General features: G+C 40.1%; 1 protein-coding gene across 3 annotated transcripts in view; it reads right to left on the minus strand.

Annotated features, from left to right (window-relative positions):
* Positions 1–20605, minus strand: part of PLD5 (phospholipase D family member 5) — a 223965-nt gene that overhangs the window by 138344 nt on the left and 65016 nt on the right. For all 3 annotated transcript variants that reach the window (XM_077761806.1, XM_077761804.1, XM_077761805.1), the window contains exon 3: positions 10876–10987. In XM_077761806.1, the coding sequence (XP_077617932.1) occupies positions 10876–10987 (112 nt within the window). The remainder of the gene's footprint in view (positions 1–10875; positions 10988–20605) is intronic.

Consider the following 20605-nt stretch of genomic DNA (forward strand, 5'->3'; position numbering starts at 1 on the left):
CCTAGTCTCAGCAATCAGACAACAAAAGGAAATAAAAGGCATCAGAACTGGCAAAGATGAAGTCTCTTCACCTCGTAAAGGACACACACTCCAAATTCTAGTATCGCTAGGACAGAAATGCCTAAGGTCATCACTGGATTGAGCAGATAAAATTCTCCTTACTTCTATAATGTCATAAGGCTGAATATGCATGTAATTTCCCTTCAAAATGCCATTTCTGACAAAGTTCTTATCAAGGAACAAAAATAAAACCTCTAGCCCAAGCACCTCTGATTTAGCACAAATGGATGACATACTATAGTAAACGTACCAGATGAGCCCCCGTGAGCGTTTAAACATACTGAGTTGCAAACTAATCTGGGCAGATCTTAGAATGGTGACTCAAAATACAGATGGAGCCGCAGTGGTTTTGCCAGCTGGAAAATTCTTCTCACCAACTGACGCCAGCTAGAGTGAGTGCAAAACCATAAAGGCGCATGGACCAGATGCATTCCCGAAGATGAACTGTAACGTGTTCAGAACCAGGCCTTCCTTTCCTTGAAAATCACAGGGCTGGGTACAGGCTCTAGGGGCAGAAATGAATTCAATCTGAACTAAGAGCGGCTGACAGCTCACACACAAAAATAACACACCTGGCTAAGAGACAGTGCCTATAGTGGGTGTCATTTATTAAGAGTTTATTGTGAGGTAGGCACTTGCACCGGATGTTTTTTTTTTAAATACATTATCCAATCAAATTTCCATAACCCTCAAGGAGTTATTATTATCCCCCATTTTACTGAAAAAGACACTGGGGGTCAGAGTAACTTGCCCAAGCTTGCATCCTACAGCACAACAGGTCCAGAATTTTTGCACAAGTCCGTATGACACCAGAGTCTGTGCTTCTGAATGCTGTACTTCTTACTATGCTAATGATTGTTAAAGTATAACATGTCTGAAGAAACTCCTGCCTGGCTGCCAAAGATTTGGTGCCCTGTAAAGAAGCAAAGACAGGAATCCTTGCAATGAATAGAGTCAAACAAAGGGACCAGCCTTCATGCACTCAAGCATGAGCCTAATGGCATCCACTTTGAGAAGGTGTGAAAAGAGAGCGGAGCTGGACGGAAGGTATGCCTGAGTGACAGCAAGGGCACCTGACTTTTGTCTGGGCCACCACTAGAGCAGACGCCTACCCAAAGGACCTGAGAACAGTCAGAGTTGTGAGAGTCCCGGTCCTTCACTTGGAAAACAAATGACCTTATCTTTAATAATGGCAGCTTCTCAAACGGTGGGAATGAACGCCAGAAAAATGTAAAGTTTACTTTGGGGAAATTACTAAAATATACTTGTTAATGTTACCTTAGGTTAACCCATACATTCTTTAAAAATTTTTTAATGTTTATTTATTTTTGAGAGAGAGAGAGAATGAGTGGGAGAGGGCCAGAAAGCAGGAGACAGAGGATCCAAAGCAAGCTCTGTGTAGTGAATCGAACTGAGAGATCATGACCTGAGTTGAAATCAAGAGTTGACCACTTAACTGACTGAGTCATCCAGGTGCCCCAACCCATACAACCTTAAATAAACACATATAATCATACCATAATTGTGGAGTAATTTAGATTTGGGAAAAATTATAAATCACTAAGACCAAAGTATAAAAGCCTTGATAAGCATAAAATTCCCAAGTTGTGCTACTTGTATTTAGAACAAGCAGTTCAGAGTCACCTTGTAAAATTCCCAACTTGGAAAGTGGGACAACTTGAATTTAAATTTAAAACTTACACATACCCCTATACTTAGATTTGGGAATATATATTCCCTATAGGTTTTGCTCAGCCTAATCCATGAGCGTGAGAAGAATAATATGGATTATTAATGTGAATGAGTACAGCTTTCTTGAATTCAAATAAGCAATAGCAAGGACCACACTTAGAACTTGACAGAATGAAAACAACATACCCTTCTCCTGTTTTTAATAATGTGGCCAAAATAAATATAATTTAAAAATAAAGTATTATCAAAAGAATGAAACTGAATCTCATCTTAGCTTATATCACTCACAAAAATTAGCTCAAAGTGGATTAAAGATTTAAAGGTAAGACCTGCAACCATAAAACTCCAGGAAGAAAACACAGGGAATAAAATCTCCTTGACTCTGGTCTGGGCAATGATATTTTGGATACGACACCAAAAGGCAAAAATAATCAAGTGTGGCTACCTCAAACTAAAAAGCTCTGCCCAGCAAAGGAAAGAATCAACAAAAAGAAAAGGCCACCTACAGAATGGCAGAAAATTTTTCCATACCACCTATATGGTAAGGGGCTATCCTTATCTAATATCTAAATATTAATATCTAAAATACACAGAGACCTTATATAACTCAACTGTAAAAAAAAACCTGATTAAAAAAAGGACAAAGGACCTGCGTAGACATTTTTCCTAAGAGGACATACAAATGGCCAATGGGTACTCCAATAAAGTTCTTAATATCACTGATGATTAGGGAAATACAAATCAAAACTACAAGGAGATATCACCAGACACCTGTTAGAATGGCTTTTATGAAAAAGACAAGAAATAACAAGTGTCAGTAAGGATGTGAAGAAAGAGGAATCCTTGTACACTGTTGTAAACTGGTTCAGCCCCTATGGAAAATACCATGGAGATTCCTAAAAAAATAAAAATAGAGCTACTGTATGATCCAGCTAATATCACTCTGGGTATATACCCAAAAGAAACAAAATGAATACCTAAAGAGATACGATGTTTGTGTTCATTACAGGGTTATTCAAATAGTGAAGATATGCAAACAATCTATCAATCTGTCAAAGACGAATAAAGATGTAGTATACACACACACACACACACACACTCACAAATATTATTCAGCCACAACAAAGAATGAAATCTTGATATCTGCAACAACACAGATGAACTAGAGGGCACTATTCTAAATGAAATAAGCCAGACAAAGACAAAAATGCTGTGTTATCTCACTTACATGTGGAATCTAAAAAAAGTTTATAAGTCAAGGTCACAGAAACGGAGAGTAGAATCATGGCTACCAGGCTGATAGGCAAGATGAGGAGATGCTGGTCGGAAGGTAAAGACTTTTAGTACAAAAGAAATAGATTCTGGGGATCTAATGCACAGCACGATAACTGCAGTCAATACTGCCTTGTATTCTTGAAATTTACTAAGAGAGGAGGTCTTAAGTTGGCTCTTACCACAAAAAGGAAAAATAAAGGTAACTGTGTGAGGTGATGGATGTGTTGATTAACCTGAATGTGGTAATCATGTCATGAAGGATGTAGATCAAATCATCACACTGTAGAATTTAAACATATACAATTATACCTCAATAAAGCTGGAGAGAAAAAAAATAAGTAGTTTTCCAGTGGCAAATAGAAGTCTTTGCCCATTTTTTCTCTAAAGGTCAAGTTCTGCATTATGAAGAATTTATGAACACAGTGATGGGTAATAAGAAACAAGTACTACTTTTGCAATATTTAAAATGTGGAGGGAGCCTGGGTGGCTCAGTTGGTTAAGCGTCTGACTTCAGCTCAGATCATGATCTCAACGGTTCGTGGGTTCCAGCCCCACGTTGAGTTCTGTGCTGACAGCTCAGAGACTGGAGCCTGTCTTTGGATTCTCTGTCTCCCTCTCTCTCTGACCTTCCCCTGCTTGCGCTGTCTCTCTCTGTCTCTCAAAAATAAATAAAAAACATAAAAAAAATTTTAAGTGTGGAGATCTGCACCTATAAGTTCATGAAACTTCTCTCCATAGCTAGCTAGCATTCACGGCTCTAGAAAAGTAAATAGACTCACCCATATGTAGCTCTATCAACTATTTGGCTATTTTATGGTAATATTTTTTCTAATATCTTAAGCAGGTAATTCAAAATTAAATTCAATCATTAAGGAAATAGCATGTTTAATATCAAAGTTATTTGCTATTTTTCTGATTTAAAGAAGCCTCTACATTTTACGTACTTAAAAATCTGAAATGAAAGGATTTTCTATTGGCTAGAAAAATATTTTCTTTTACAAGAAATATTTTGGAGTTTTATGAGACTAGTTACAATAGAAAATCTTGCTGACACCAAATCTGAACACGTTTGAAAAGCATAAATATGTTGAATATGTGTAACTGCTTATTTTTATGTTCTGTTCTAAAAGAGGTTACTAAACAGCCACATAGAAATAAAAGATAACTGATGCTCTATTAAAAAGAGGGAGTTGTTATTAAGAAGACTGAGAAGGCTTTAGTCTTATTTCAAATATCAAAATTTTTATTTAAATGAATAAGACTTAGTCACAAGAAAGTGCCAATTAAATGTTTACTCTTTGTTCAATGCTTTGCGGATGGGATGCCAGGATGAGCTGAAGATGGCCAACCAACCAGTGCTCATTAGGATCCCATTGTGTGCTCACCAACATGGGTAAGGCTCTAATTAGTTCACTTGGGTGGAATACAGTGGTAATGAGGGACCACTGGGGTTAGCTTTCCTCAAACCACAGACTGTGTTTGAGCCAGTCACCCAGCAAATGTATGAATTTGTTCAGAAAAAGAACAAATGAGGAGAGGCTGAGGGTAAGGGCCAAAGAGTAATAGAAATTAAATTATGTCAATAAAAAGATTGAGAAAGCTAGAACTTAAACTTTTTAAACCTCATAGAAGATTTGACAATCTGTCTGTCCATCTGTCCACCTATCCATCCATCCATTCATCCATCCATCCATCCATGTTTTTATCTATCTATCTATCATCTATCTATCTATCAATCATCTATCTATCTATCTATCTATCTATCTATCTATCTATCTATCTACCTATCTATCCATCCATATATCTAAAGAAACCAAAGAGGAAAGAAATTCTGTACATTAATGCTATGTCTAAGATTTGCAAATCTGTCTACCTATCTGTCTACTTAGCTGTCACCCATCCATCCATCTAAAGAAACCAAAGGGGAAAGAAACCCTTGACACATTAATGTTCTAGCTAAACAACATACAACTCCATAAAGTAGTTCCATTATCAGCTCCTTAGGGGATGCCACAAGCATCTACAAGCAGCATGGTCTACCCCCCATGTTTGATCTCCCGTATGTCTGAACGAGCACTAAAGAAGGGATTGAGAGGGTAAGGCAGGTTTGACTCTAACAGACTGAGAGCTTGACACATCAGCTGAGGCAGGACATGGCTCACAGGCCTGAGCGACAGTGAGCTACACTATCGGAAGAGAGGGGTATAGTGTGCAGGTCCATCTGGAAGTCTCCCCAGCACTAGGATGAATTTCTTCCTGAAAGGCCAAGCAGCATCCAGTGACACAATTTATCCTACAAGTTGGGTGTGTTTTCCATTCCTCTCCTTTTGAAACCAAGCTGTCAAGGATGACCTCTCCTCCTTTCACCGGGTTGCAATCCCCTTGTGCTGTTTATCTTGGAATGTGGTTTCCGATGTCTTCTCTGTCTACCCCAGGGGACTGTGTCTTCTCTAATGTATTTCGGGCTTCTGATTTCATAACATTGTTTTCCCACAGAACTTCCATAGAGAAACCTGATTTGCATAACCTCTTTCCCATTTCAGGGAATACACCAGGGTTTTCTCTCTTGTTTGTTCATTTCCTATCACGGAATACATTCGCCATCAGGAGCTCTGTTTAAGACAGCCCGTGCTCCCTAAGAACCTGCAGAGCCTGAATTCTCCGACTTTATGTTTGGAGGATGGTTACTGCACAGCAAAGAAGTTCTGTTACAAGAGGTGGGGATAGAATCTACCTCCCTTGGTGCGGGGTTAGGAGTGATCGGCTTCCATTTAAGTTCATTAAGTCATAAAGCTAAGGTTTCTAAGTTAAATTTGGAAATTTATTGCTTCATTTTAAAGTACCCCTCATTACCATACGTCACTCATTCTGAAGCATGCTGTCTTCACATTTTCACAACTCTGACGTCGGTACGCATCTTGGGATTGCGGTAGACGGGGTGACAGTTGTGACCGAGTTGTCACTTCCTGTCTTGCCTGTTATTCCCAGGGGCATGACAGGGCTCCTGTAGTTTCTCAATATTCAGTCAGCAAACCACTTAAGGCCTCTTTGAGGAAGGACTGCGAGGCTTGGTTACTGTCAGAATATCTTCTTTTGACATTTTCTGGTAAGCTTCCAAGAAAGTAGAACGGAAGTCTGTTTAGAGAGGAGACAATAGCAGGGAGTCTGTTTCTAAAGTTAGAGCAGCACCAGCATCTTGATGGTAGAGATGTATTGGGTGGGAAACACAGGCATCCATGACTCAGATGCAAAAAGTGATTCAGAAAAATTGGACTCTGCATAGATGTTTCAAGAATTCCTGGATCATTTTACTTCACTAATGTCAGTCTGCTCTAGCAAACCGTAAACTCTCTGAAGTCAGGGGAAGGCTCACGCCTTCATCAAGTTTCTATCTTAAAGCCCAGCGGAGGGACCTGTCAGATATTCAAGGGATCGCTGTTGAGCAAATAATGAATGAACAATGGAAGAAAAGAAGATGGTAAGACCAACTGGGAAAAGGGAGGATGTCTGAAGGAAATACTATGAATAAGGCTGAAAATGGACCTTGAGGGATGACAAGAGCTTGCAAATCACTAAGGGGAGAGAGGGTATTTCAAACACAGGGAAAAGTGTGTGTTAGGAAATGGAGGCCTGGAAAAGCATGCTATATTTGGGAAATCGCAATTATCTTTCAGATATTTGGAAAGCCAACAACAGAAAATTATAACAATGAGACTGAAAAGGAGATTCAGATCTTAATGGCTTCAAGTGCTTTTTTCTTTTCTTTTATTCTTTCTTTTTTTTTTTTTTTTAAAGAACTGTGGACTTTATTTCTAGATCACTGATTAAGGATTACTTAATGACTTTTATCTCAGTCATTCTATTAAAAAGTTATCATCCAATAGTGAACAGGCAATAGCCTGGTTTTTCCCAAAAGAAAATTTATATTTTCTGGCTTAACATTTTATTCTTTAAAATTTTTTTTTAATGTTTTATTTATTTCTGAGAGAGACAGAGAGAGACAGCATGAGCAGGGGAGGGTCAGAGAGGGAGGGAGACACAGAATCTGAAGCAGGCTCCAGGCTCTGACCTAGCTGTCAGCACAGAGCCCGACACGGGGCTTGAACCCACAAACCATCAGATCATTACCTGAGCCAAAGTCGGACGCTTAACCAACTGAGCCACCCAGGCGCCCCATGGCTTAATGTTTTATTCTTAATTTTTGTTAGGCCACTGAGGCAAATATTTTAGTCATATTATAGAAAGCACACTGAATTGCTATGGTTTTGAAACAAAGAAAAAACCAGTTCTTCTTGATTATAAATTTCATTGCAACAATATCTCTATAGAATATAAGGATTAAAAACAAAGTAGGTAGGAAGATGGATGGGCAGAGCACAGAGGATTTTCAGGGGCATTAAAATAATCTGTATGATGTTATGATGATAGATATATGTCATTATATAAGTGTCCAAACCCAGAGAATGTAAAACACCAAGAGTGATTCCTAAGGTAAACTGTGGACTTTGGGTGATGATGATGTGTCAATGTCGGCTCATCCTTGGTAACAAATGCCCCCCTCTGCTGAGCGATGGTGATGATGGGGAGGCTGTGTGTGTGCTGAGGTAGGGAGTATGTGGGAAATCTTTGTACCTTCCTCTCAAAGTTGTTGTAAACCTAAAACTGTTCTAAAAAATAAAGCCTTAAGAAACACAGTAGTATAACTGAGAAATAATATTTTGCTAATGGCTAAAAAACACAGCCAGAAATAAACATTGTGTTTGTAGTATGAAACCACATTGCTGTGATTTTACCAGCATGCGGTTTGGTGGTGAGGGGTGGGGGTGGCATGGGGAAGCTTCTGAGGCATCAGCTGGGAGGCATGAACAGGGAGAGAACATGAAAGAAACACTCCCTACTGCCCACTGCTATAGGAGGCATCCGGGGACATACTCCCTGTGAAGGCAGGTATGAAGGAAGAAAAAGGACTTGGTGACAGTCCCATGTCACATTAGATTGCCTGTGAGGCATTAGGCAGTGAGAAGCCATTTCACACAGGATGCCCATTCAGCAATGAACACGTCACTTTCAGACTAATCTTCTGGCCAGGGTTATGAGCTGATAAAATGCAAAAACAAAAAACAAAGATGAAAGCCCGTGAAGACATCAACTTATAAATGACATATCTGATAAAGGCTTAGAATAAAAAAATCTACAAAGAACCTATCAAACTCAACACCCAGAAAACAAATAACCCACTTAAGAAATGGGCAGAAGACATGAATAGACAATTCTCCAAAGACATCCAGATGGTTAATGGACACAGGAAAAGATGCTCAACATCACTCATCATGAGGGAAATACCAATCAAAACCACGATCAGATATCACCTCATACCTGTCAGAAAGGCTAAAATTAGCAACACAAGAAACAACAGGTGTTGGCGAGGATGTGGAGAAAGGGGAACCCTCTTGCACTGTTGGTGGGAATGAAGGCTGGTACAGCCACTCTAGAGAGCAGTATGGAGGATCCTCAAAAACCTGATGTGCCCCAATGTTTATAACAGCATTATCAACCATAGCCAAATGGAGAGAGCCCAAATGTCCGTTGACTGATGAATGGATACACACACAATGGAATATTATTCAGCCACCAAAAATAATGAAATTTTGCCATTTGCAATGACGTGGATGGAGGTATAAGGTATTATGCTAAGTGAAATAAGTCAATCAGAGAAAGACAAATACCATATGATTTCATTCCTTTGAGGAATTTGAGAAACGAAATAGATAAACATATGAGGGGAGAAAAGAGAGGGAAACAAGGCACAAGAGACTCTTAATGCTAGAGAACAAATTGAGGATTGATGGAGGGAGGTGGGTGGGGGAGGGGCTAGATGGGGGATGGGTAATAAGGAGGGCACTTGTTGGGATAAGCCCTGGGTATTGCATGTAAGTGAGGAATCACTGAATTTTACTCCTGAAACCACTATTGCACTGTATGCTAACTAACTAAAATATAAATTAAAAATAAAGAGGGGCGCCTGGGTGGCTCAGTTAGTTAAGTGTCTGACTCTTGGTTTCAGGTCAGGTCATAATCTCATGGTTTGTGAGTTCAAGCCCCATGTTGGGCTCTGTGCTGACAGTGTGGAGCCTGCTTGGGATTCTCTCCCCACACCCTCTCTCTCTCTCTGCCCCTCCTCTGCTCCCACTATCTCTGTCTCTCTCAAAATAAATAGATAAAACTTTAAAAAAATAAGGAAAGGGAAAAATAAGACTTACAAAGCAAATTTATTTCTAGGAAAAACAGTTTATGAAGTAATTTTCCACAATTTCAAGTGTTGGAAATCACACAGTGTCCCCTCTGATGCGCATGTGCAGCCTGAGAGGCTGGGCAGGTGGGAACTCAGGTCAAGGGGTTGTTGCTAGAAGGAAGGAGAGGAAGCGCATCAGCTAAGCCAACGTGCTGCACTTCAGATGCTTCTGATGTGTGTGTATGTGGGATGTGTGTTTGTATACGTGGGGACTGTGTGTGTGTGGTGCATTTGTGTATATATGTGCTCTGTGTGTGTGTGTGTGTATGGTAGTAGATGCCATTGGAAATTTATCTGCAAATACAGGCACCCAGAGTTACCTCAAAGTAATCCATTCCTAATGTGTCAGATAATGGGTTTTATCTGAGTGGGAACCCAATGTCACATTTTTCAAACAGGAAAAGTAATAATACGTTTCTAATTCATGTTAATCCACTATTTTTCAAAAATATTATGCTGTGCTCAGGTAGCATACTGAAGCTCAGGACTAAGAGTACCTCATAAGTTACCTTGATTTTCCTCACACACAAAAAAATACTACACATGTGCCTGACCAAGCTATGTCTTCCATGTATTTATGTCTTTCTATAGGCTTTATCACTTCTAACTTTTCTTCTGCAGAAGGAAAGACCACTTGGGCTCACCCTTTCCTTCACAGTCCATTGAATTTTCCAGAAGATGTTTTCACTGAACAGTCTGGGGAAGATGACAAGCAAAAATGGCTGACATGTTTAAGGAACACACACGTGAGATGCAATGCCATCAGGTGACACACCCTCACTGGGGCCAACGCCTTGTCCTCTCCTGGGGTCGCTGGGAAGCTCAAGCATTTTCACTGGCTTACACCTGCCATTTGTGTTCGAAGGGTTACAGCCCAAAGAGTAAATTCAGGGCCAAAATTTTTACAAAGGCATAGAAACTGTTCGGATAAATTCAGGGCCAACATTTTTACAAAGGCATAGAAACTGTTTGGAAGCGACAGTTCAGTTAGTGAAGACAGAGCAAAATGAAGAGAGCTATTTCAAAATGATTCTCCATCTTCATGGGATTTTGAGCCAAACTACAAAATGGCCTATGCATGATTGCTCTCTGTGGAATTATCTCAGAAGTTGTATATCAGGCCGGTTTCACAGACTCCTCCATCTGACTATATTATCTTGAGAGAAGATGTCACATGAGAAGAACTTCCATTTGAAGGACGAAAGAAAAACAGAAATCCAATGTTTGTTCAAATGAAAAGTGGCTCCTTAATCACATCACGGAAGTGTTCAAAGAGGGAAAGATTCTTCTTTCTCGTTAATTACCATGTAACGGCCAGGGGATTATTTTGCAGAAACTAATATGCAACAACACTATTTAAAATCTCCCAGTAGTATTGATCAATTAGTCCTCTCATTTAAAGGCTTTAATCGGGCTATTTTTCAAAGGAGAAGTAAGAAGTGTAATACATGCAATGTGTTGATGATTAAAAAAAATCATGTATTATTTTAAGCAAAATGAAAGACATCTGAACAGAATCCCTCAGGGGTAGAGTAGCATAGCAACCTTGGCCTTACCCTTTAATCTCAAGGCTTCTAATACCTTTGAGTCAGCTGTTACGTCACTCACTAGCTTGATTTCGATATTTTGCGAAGTCAGCTGGAGCAACTTTTCGAAAAGACGTTGACCCTAGGAAAAAATATTCAGAGACAAGGAAAGTCAGAAATGCTGCAAGTATGCTATTTTAAACAGGTATAAATAAACTTATTAAAAATTGAAACTATTCATTCAAATTTTAAAAGGCAAGCACTTCAGCAACTGATATTCATGGAAAATTGTTCCAAAAGAGTTACATAAACACAGTAGCAGCACGAACAGAGATTATGCTCTCTTGAGTGTTGTACAACTCCAAAATTCTTGCCATCACAATGTTGATGCTACGGTGCAAATCTACTCTTCTTTTACTTCTTCATGAATTCTGACACTATCTAAGCATGAAGGGGCAGCAGAGAACAGTAGCTGTGTTTGTGCCGAGATTGGATTCGAGCTGGTTTTCCGGTTTATAAGCTGTATTTCTGAATCTCACTAACCTACAGCTTCTTCCTCAGTAAAATGCACATAATATTAATATTTACTGTAGAAGGTTTTTTGTGAGAATTAAAGGCATTAGTCGTAGGTAAGTACCCTTTCAGTGGGAGCTCTTATGGGAAATGTCAGGGCGACTTCTCCGTGATCTGCCTGAATTCACCTTCTGGTTTAAAACCTCTGACTGAATTCAACTAATGCTCTGCCTAGGAATCTGTAATTACTAGCACCACCCAAAAATGACTGAAATAAAAATAAAAAATAAACAGTAAAGGTTTTGCTTCTGTAAGATTTTCACAAGGATTAAATTTCTATAGTAAGTCTTATTCTCCAGGAAACTCTGAGGAGAGGTAGGTCTGTAGCCATTACATCATCTCAGGCGAGTGGACTGCAAGCCTGTCTCCTGTTTATTTCCCCTTGTGTGTGCTCGTAGGCTCCCTCTCTTTATCATAAAAGGAACTGGTCTTCTGTTATTGATTTTTCGGATCTTTGTTATTCAGCCACAAACTCAAATGCCTTCCTGGGTCAGACAGGCAATAAGGCTTTGCTTTTAATGGCCCCAAGTGGCAAAGTTTTATCCTGCTTTGAGAAGAATAGATTGTTAATGGGGCGCCTGGGTGGCTCAGTCACCCTATCCAGCTCAGGTCATGATCTCTCGGTTCTTGAGTTTGAGTCCTGCATTGGGCTCTGTGCTGACATCTCAGAGCCTGGGGCCTGCTTCAGCTTCTGTGTCTTCCTCTCTCTCTGCCCCTCCCCCACTCACCCTCTGTCTCTCTCTTGCTCTCAAAAATAAACATTAACAAAATAAAAGAAAAGAATCGACCGTTAATAATGATTATGTACAGAGGATGGAGACTGAGAAGACAGAATGGAGGAAATGTGGATGTGGCGCGTGATTCCTGCAGTTCAGCCTCAGAAAGCAGAGAAGTCAAAGATCAAAGAAAGCCTAAAGCTTTGGAGGGTAAGGAGGAGGAGGGAGCTAGGGCCAGCTGGTAGGCAGGAGTGGCTGGCATGAGTGGGAGTTGTACCCGACGGCAGGCACCGAGGTTTTCTCTTCCTTTAACTAAGGGTGCTAATCAAGGTTGCCCAAAGTGGAGCTCATCGAATTACTCTGCACCGAGAGCCTAGAGGCAGGCTCACAGCAGACCAGGTGTTCCTTGGAGACCCTGAATGAGTGCAGCAGGCTGTTGTCAACTGCTAATTTAAAAGAGGTGGAGTGGGGAGTGAGAGAGAAAAACATATGGAGAGACAGAGGACAGAGGAAAGAAAACAGAAGCTGACTTGCAGATTGCAGGGTCCTTGTGGATTTCAGGTTTATTGCATAGAGGTAAGGGCCTGGGCAGTGAGAGGCTCAGATAGATGCCGAGAGGGACATCCAGGTGGCGGGGTTCTGTGTTCTCCTGCAGGGTTATCACCATTACGACCTTCCTTGTCAGCTCTGGCACTCTGCTGATGTGCACTACAGTCTTGTCACACACGCTTGGATGCTTGGTGATGTCTGCATGGTCCAGATTTCTGGAGCCCAGACTCACAGCCATCATCTAGTCACAGATTGTTCGTATTTTCCCCCTTCACACAGAGAAAAGGCTTATGTGCTTTGTGTTTGATGAGACTCACCAGTAATGGGCTGGTATTTTTACACACAATTTTTTTTTTTTTTGCTCTTAGTTCATGATATGTTTAGTACAAATGAAACATAAGAGATCTTCTAACCTATCTGTATTTCTGGCTCTGTGCCTTAAATTGATTCCCACTGTGTTATTTTTGTGAGATTTAAAATGAAGACCAGAACTCTCAAACATGGATGAAAATAGAAACTCCCAAATCTACAGATACTGGCAGACTGTCATTAAATAGAGCTTATTTTTACTGTTAGTATGTGCTGATTACTTACACCAAAGATTCTTAAAATTGTTAATTATAGTGCTTATTGTAAGGAACTTGGGCCTGGGGGGAACTTCTCCTCTGTTTTCAGTGTCTTACCTTCCTATCCACACATTTTTGCTAAGACATCAGAATGTAGTAACAAAGGTATGAAACACCTTCTCTATGTCGAGATCTGTAGTGAGGGCTACTATTTTTCTGAGTTAAATCTACTCACTGTATTCTTATAAAGGAACAAAAAAGCCCTTTGGTTTTTAAAAATCAGTACAGTTAACTCTTAACACAGTTTGAAGTGCACAAGTCCACTTACACGTGGATTTTTTTTGATAAATATAGCATAGTCCTGTATATGTATTCTCTCATCCTCATGATATTCTTCATCACATTTCTCCTAGTTTACTTTATTATTCATGTAACATACAAAATATGTGCTACTTGGCTATTTATGTTATCAGTCAGACTTCCGATCAACAGGAGGCTATTAGTATCAAAGTTCTGGGGAGTCAAAGTTATACGTGGATTTTCAGCTACGTAGGGGGTTGGTACCCCATTAACCATTGTGTGTTTAAGGATCAACTAACTTAAAAACTTGCCCTTTCTGATAAGAAAAAGTAGGAAAATTTTCAAAATTAAATGAATCATCATGAAGATAGTCAGTAGCTCAGGCGTGTTAAGGAGTTTAAACCAACTAAGCCCAGGCAGCCTGCCTAGTGATTGGAGTATGAAGTATTGAGGGGGGTTAGTTAACCACCTAATACTGCCCCTCCTTTACCTAATAGGAAGAAGCCACTAATAATCTGATAAAGTCAAATATCAGTGCATTTAAGGGGCCCAATAAGAGAGAAGATTCTTTAACACAATGGGCACTTGATGATACAGACTATTTGAGAAGACAGAACTAGAGCTAAAACACAATGTAAGTACTTGAGGACAGGCAAGCATGGCTGGAACTAACACTCTATGATTTTAGAGCTAAATTATAAGAATAATTAAAGAATAGCATAGCCACTGTTAAGACCCAAATCAGTGGTCTGAAGATCCCAAGGAAGAAATATCTCAAAGTGCACACATGCATGCATGCACAGACACGAAAACATAAGGGTGACAAGGGAAGGGAAGGGTGATAGATAAATTGAGGATATATAACATGTGGCTAACAGGTGTATTAGAATAAAAGAAGAAGTAAAAAGAGTAAACTTTCAAGTAACAGAAGAAAAATTGTCCTACCTGAGGAAAGATCTAAACCTACATGTTGAAAGATAATTGAAGATGAAAGTGCAACGTGGAAAGACACATTTAGGTACATTCTCTGTGGTACATTAGGTACCAAAGAGAAAGAGAAATTCTTAAAACCTTCTGGCCCAAAACAAAACAAAAGTTACCTATCAAGCAAAATGGATCAGACTGGCATGGAGCCAACCATCTGCAACACTAAGCTGGTACACGGTGGCTACAGAGTATAAAAGAAAAAATAACTAAAGCAAAGGAATGCTTTACTCAGACAAAGATTTTACCTGCCAGAGTGAAAAAAATTATTTCAGATGTATAAAGATTTAAAAACTATATTACCTACAAAACCTGTATGAAGAACATATTCAAGGAAAGAATCTAATTAAATAGTAAAGAACACTAAACACCATCAAGGAGGATGAAGAGGAGAAGAGACAAGTAATGAGAAAGATGACATGGATTATGTGTTTGATGTGCCTACTAAATAAGGATCCTTAACATGGAAGAGACACATTACAGGGGAAGGTCTACTGTTCTACTGAGAATCTATTATGTGATTCTCAGTGGGAGGTGCTGTTACCCTACAGGGGCTGAGTTGGTTCACTATGTGCCTATGTGTATAAATTATTCTTTTTACAAAAGTATATATATATATATACATACATACATACATACAATATGCAACATGTCTGTGGTATTAAAATTTTATGGTTGGGCAGGGGCAGGTTTAGGAAAAAAATGTCTAAAAATCTCCTTCGTAAAGTGATAGTAAAAAGAAGAACTGAGAAACACTGGTTTACAACCAACAGGATAAAGAATCTCAGTAAAAATTAGAATAAGAGTTAGGAAGGCTTCAAAGTACTAGATGAGAAAAAGTAGGCACTTGACTCTGTGATGGCACAATTTATGGAGCAGTGACAGTTATAAACTGGTATGTACCAAACAACACGGCAGCTAAATATATAAAGCAAAAGCTAACAGAAATGCAATTAAAACATTACAACAATATAATATTTCAAAATATGTCTTTCACAAGTGGGTGACCTAAAAAGGAATAAATGAGAATGCATGAAAGTTATATAATATTGTCAGTATACTTGATTAGGTATGTACATTTATACATATTTCTCATTTTATATACCAAATCCCTCAAAACAATTGTTTGCTTGTCTGTAGAACATCATGGAACTCTGTTCCGTAACTGCCATTAAGAAAATATGAACAAGGGGCACCTGGGTGGCTCAGTCGGTTATGTGTCAGACTCATGATTTTAGGTCATGATCTCATGGTTTGGTTTGTGGGTTTGAGTCACGCATCAGGTTCTGTGCTGACAGTGGAGAGCCTGCTTGGGATTTTCTCTTCCTCTTTCTCTCTGCCCCTCCCTGCTCTCACACTTATTCTCTCTCTCTCAAAATAAATAAACCTATCTTTATATATATACATAGATTTTTTTTTAAAAAAGAAAGAAAACCTGAACAAAAGTGTAAGGGAGATATTCTACTGGCTTCATTCTTTGCTCATAACCTAAGAAAATGAGAAACAGACCATTAACATGCAACACATAAAATAAATCATACATATATGAAAATTTAACTCACTCAGATTATCTACACATCACAAGAGAAAAGAAAAGTGAATTTCTGTAGTCTCTGGAAAGCTATAAATAGGTGAGCACTTCATAGCAAAACCATGAAATGAAGCAATATCTGGTGTAAGGGAAATTTATAACCATAAATGTGTTTAACTTTATAAAAAATATAAAATCACACATAGGAATGGATAAACAGAGAAGGGAACTTAATAGAGAATCCAGAAATAGTGCACACAGGATTATATCAATAACAAAGGTGCTGTTTTAATTCAGTCTGAAAAAGATAAAGTGGTTAAATCCGGCACAATTGAAAAGACCCCTATATTATACCACTTAGAAAAATATGTTTTCAGGCAGAATAAAAACATATCAATACTTTCAGCAAAATCTACGCAAGTACAGACAGGTATGTTCAGTCTTCGAGTAGGGCAAACCTTAACCAAGCTATAGGAGGCTAAATAATGGTGTCTCAAATGTCAGGTCCTAATCTGGAGTCTGTAAATTTTACCTTATTTGGAAATAGAATCTTCATGGATGGGATTAAAGATCTCCAGATGAGGTTATACTGAATTATTTGAGAGGACCTTAAATGCAATCAGTGTGCTTGTAGCAGAGAGGCAGAGGGGACTGAACACACCCAGGGAGCCTGCCACACGGAGACAGAGCAGAGGTATTTGAAGATGCCAGCTTTAGAGACTGGAGGGATACAGCCACCAGCTAAGGGGTGCTGCCAGCTGACAGACGCTGAAAGGGGTGAGAAGTATGTTCTCCCCCAGGAGTGGGGGCCGCGGGAGCCTCTGGACTGGGCACTGCTCTGTTCTGACATCTAGGTTTCAGCCCAGGGAAACCGATTTGAGACTTCTGCCCTCCGGCACCGGGAAAAAATAAATTTCTGTTGTTGGAAGCCACCTGTCTGTGGTACTTTGTTGCCATGGCCACAGGAAGCTAATACACAAGCTAACTACATAGAAGTGATAAAAGCTACACAGAATAACAAAAGTTAAAAAATTATATAGCAAAAGATACCACAAAGTAAATGGAGAAATAGTAAAAATTTGGAATATTTGCTAGGTAGATGAGGAAGGGGGGTGCTGATGGCTGTACTCTACAAAAACATGTTACAATTCAATAACAAAAGGCCAACAGCCCAATCAAAGCTGGGCAAAGTATGGCTGGCAGACACAAAGGGATGCTTCATGTAGCCAAGGGAAGCACAACACAGAGCAATACAGAGATCTCTGTAAGCAGGAGACTGGAAAATATTTATGAGTGGCAACCTCTGCTCCCATAGATGATTTGGGGACAGGGCCCTCTGACATTACTGCCTTCCACTCGGGAACCCCACACCTAGAATGCATCCCAAAGACACATAAGCACCAAAATGTGTGTGTGTGTGTGTCTGTTTATATATCTTACGTATGCTTTTACCGACTTAATGCACACATATATGCACACATGTATCTATAAGTGCACATAAAGTTTCACTCAAAGTATAAAAGGATGGATGACAGATATTAAATGATTGATGATAAAATCACAAGAAAACAAGACTAGGATTTATTTTAAGCCATGATATCCTTTTAAAGCAATATACTTGCCTTGATTTTTTCTTTAATTTATGATTGAAGGGGCAAGCCATATATGTGTGGATCCCCTCGACTCAATTTCCTATTTATTTAACCAAATAATTCAATTATCTTTAAGACTGATCTCTTATTTACTTACTATATTTGCTGAAATGTTCAGCACTAAATATGCTGAGCATTTTCTTTTTTCAGTAATTTTTTTAAAGTTTATTTATTTTTGAGACAGAGATAGCACGTGCACGGAGGGGTAGAGAGAGAGGGAGAGAGAGAGAATCCCAAGCAGGCTGCACGTTGTCAGCACAGAGCTTGATTCAGGGCTCAAACTCACAAAACTGTTAGATCATGACCTAAGCCGAAAACGAGAGTCATACGCTTAACCAGCTGAGCCACCCAGGTGCCCCTCTTTTTTTCATTGAGAAAAATTACTGAAATCTTATTTACTCACTGCACTTACTGAAATATATGAAGTTTGCCAGGGATATAAATATATTATTTGTATATTTGTCAGCATCAACAAATAAAAGGACCCCCAGAACAGGGAGAAGGGTCTTTTAAGCAAATTCATTCCACATTTACTGGATGCTTGCTGAGGGCCAGGACCTTCCTAAGTGCTGGAGATAAATGCTAAGTAGGTAAATGACAGTAGGGTCAGTGGCAGTCAGAACGACAGAAAGATCTCAGGCATCTAGGAGACAGCACGGCACGGTGATGAGCTCCATGGCTGGGCTTGGGCTTGAGGGAGACAGCACAGCCAGGAAAGATGGCCAGAGACCCCTGCTGCACTCTGGATGTGTTTGTGGAACATGGAATTCCTCATCCGGAGGGAGAAGATGGTGGCCTAGAGATCAGCCCACACTGTCCTGAAGTTGTGGATCTGTCACAGCTTTGGGAAGCCAATGCCACAAGCCCAGCAGCTGAGTGGGGAACACCCGCGTTGTGGGCCATGAGCAGCAAGATCACCCGCCTGATGCCGGGATGCGTATCTGCTGTGCAGGTGTGCAGGCTGCCGGTCCATTCATTAACCCAGGTTTGAGCCCATTAAGGGGCTTAATTATCGTGAACCGTTACTCATCGAGGACTTCCCTAACGATGGTTAGTTATGCAGACAGTGGGTAGGAACGCGGCCAACCCCCTTCAGGGGCCGAGAGATGAAGAAGAGACACCAGTGAGCTCATCCTACCAATCAGGGCCAGGAAACAGCAAGGAATTAATATCAGCTGTGGCATGTTTGCAGCGGGGACCTAGGCGCTGGATTCCTACAGTAGCTGGAGAGTAGCTTTGGGGTTCTCCAGCATCCACTCCGACCGCGAAGGGCAGGTGGACAAGGTCATCTCGGCAGCGTGGCCAGCCGTGTCCGGAAGAGAGGCTTGCCAGCATCCCCTGCTGCAGAAGAGGAGATGTGACTGACGGGCAGGGAGGGACGCACGACGGACGCCAGACACCCCAGCTCTCCCATGGTCACTCGTTCTGCAGGGACAGCGTGCCCCACACTGAACGGAGGCAGAATTCCTTCAGACCCTCACTTGTGACGACCCAGCTCCCCCGTTACATAACCACGAGGGTGCCCTACACACTCCCTGAAAATCCCTCTGTCTGAAGAAAGAAGCCAGCCTCCTCAGCCCTCTGACGCCACTTCTAATATTTTGAAAACAATATTTCTTTTCTTATACATGAGTTTAGCTTCGGTCCTTCCATCTTGACCCAGAGTTTACCTCCTGAGTCTACACTGAGGGCTACATGACTCCCCAAACAGGGATCTTCAGGGGATCTGAAGCAGGCTCTGCACTGACAGGCCGACGCGGGGCTTGAACTCACAAACCGTGAGATCATGACTTGAGCCGAGGTCAGACGCTCAACCGACTGAGCCCCCCGGGTGCCCCATGACCCCACTTCTAAGAACTGACCCCAAGTGACTAAGCAAAAAGAAAATGTTTTGCACAGAGATGTTTACAGTAGCAGAATTTACTCAGAAAGATGAAAATTTAAAAAAATAGATTAAATATCCAATAATAAAGTTATGTAAATTTAATCTGGTGCATCTAGAACATTGGATATTATACAGCTAATTTAAAATAATGTTTACCAATAACATGAGAAGGCGCTTACGGTGTAATGTCAAGATCAAAATTAAGATATAAACTTTACATAATATGAGCGTATGTATGTACTTATGCATAAAATACCAAACTTAAAAAAGCGTTTGTTTAAAAAAAAATTTTTTAACGTTTATTTGTTTTTGAGAGAAAGAGACAGAGCGTGAGTGGAAGAAGGGCAGAGAGAGAGGGTGACACAGAATAGGAAGCAGGATCAAGGCTCTGAGCTGTCAGCAGAGAGCCCAACTCGGGGCTTGAACTCATGAGTGGTGAGATCATGACCTGAGNTCAAGATCAAATTAAGATATAAACTTTACATAATATGAGCGTATGTATGTACTTATGCATAAAATACCAAACTTAAAAAAGCGTTTAAAAAAATTATTTTTAACGTTTATTTGTTTTTGAGAGAAAGAGACAGAGCGTGAGTGGAAGAAGGGCAGAGAGAGAGGGTGACACAGAATAGGAAGCAGGATCAAGGCTCTGAGCTGTCAGCAGAGAGCCCAACTCGGGGCTTGAACTCATGAGTGGTGAGATCATGACCTGAGCTGAAGTCGGAAGCTCAACTGACTGAGCCACCCAGGTGCCCCAAACTTAAAAAAGGTTTTGTTGATGGTCACATGGATGATTTTGCTTTTCTTAATTTCTCTGTAGTTTCCAATTTTTCTATAGTGAGAAGCTATTTCTATTATGAGAAAAAAAATCCAACTGATTCTTTCTAAAACAAAGTTGCAAAAACATAAATTGGCCATACACAGGAAATGCAGCAAGGAGGTCTAGAGAGAAAACAAGCATTTTAGGTAAACGAACTCAGATAAGACAATTTTAGGGAAAAATC

This window comes from Crocuta crocuta, unplaced genomic scaffold (assembly GCF_008692635.1).
Source record: "Crocuta crocuta isolate KB4526 unplaced genomic scaffold, BGI_CrCroc_1.0 scaffold243, whole genome shotgun sequence".
NCBI lineage: Eukaryota > Metazoa > Chordata > Mammalia > Carnivora > Hyaenidae > Crocuta > Crocuta crocuta.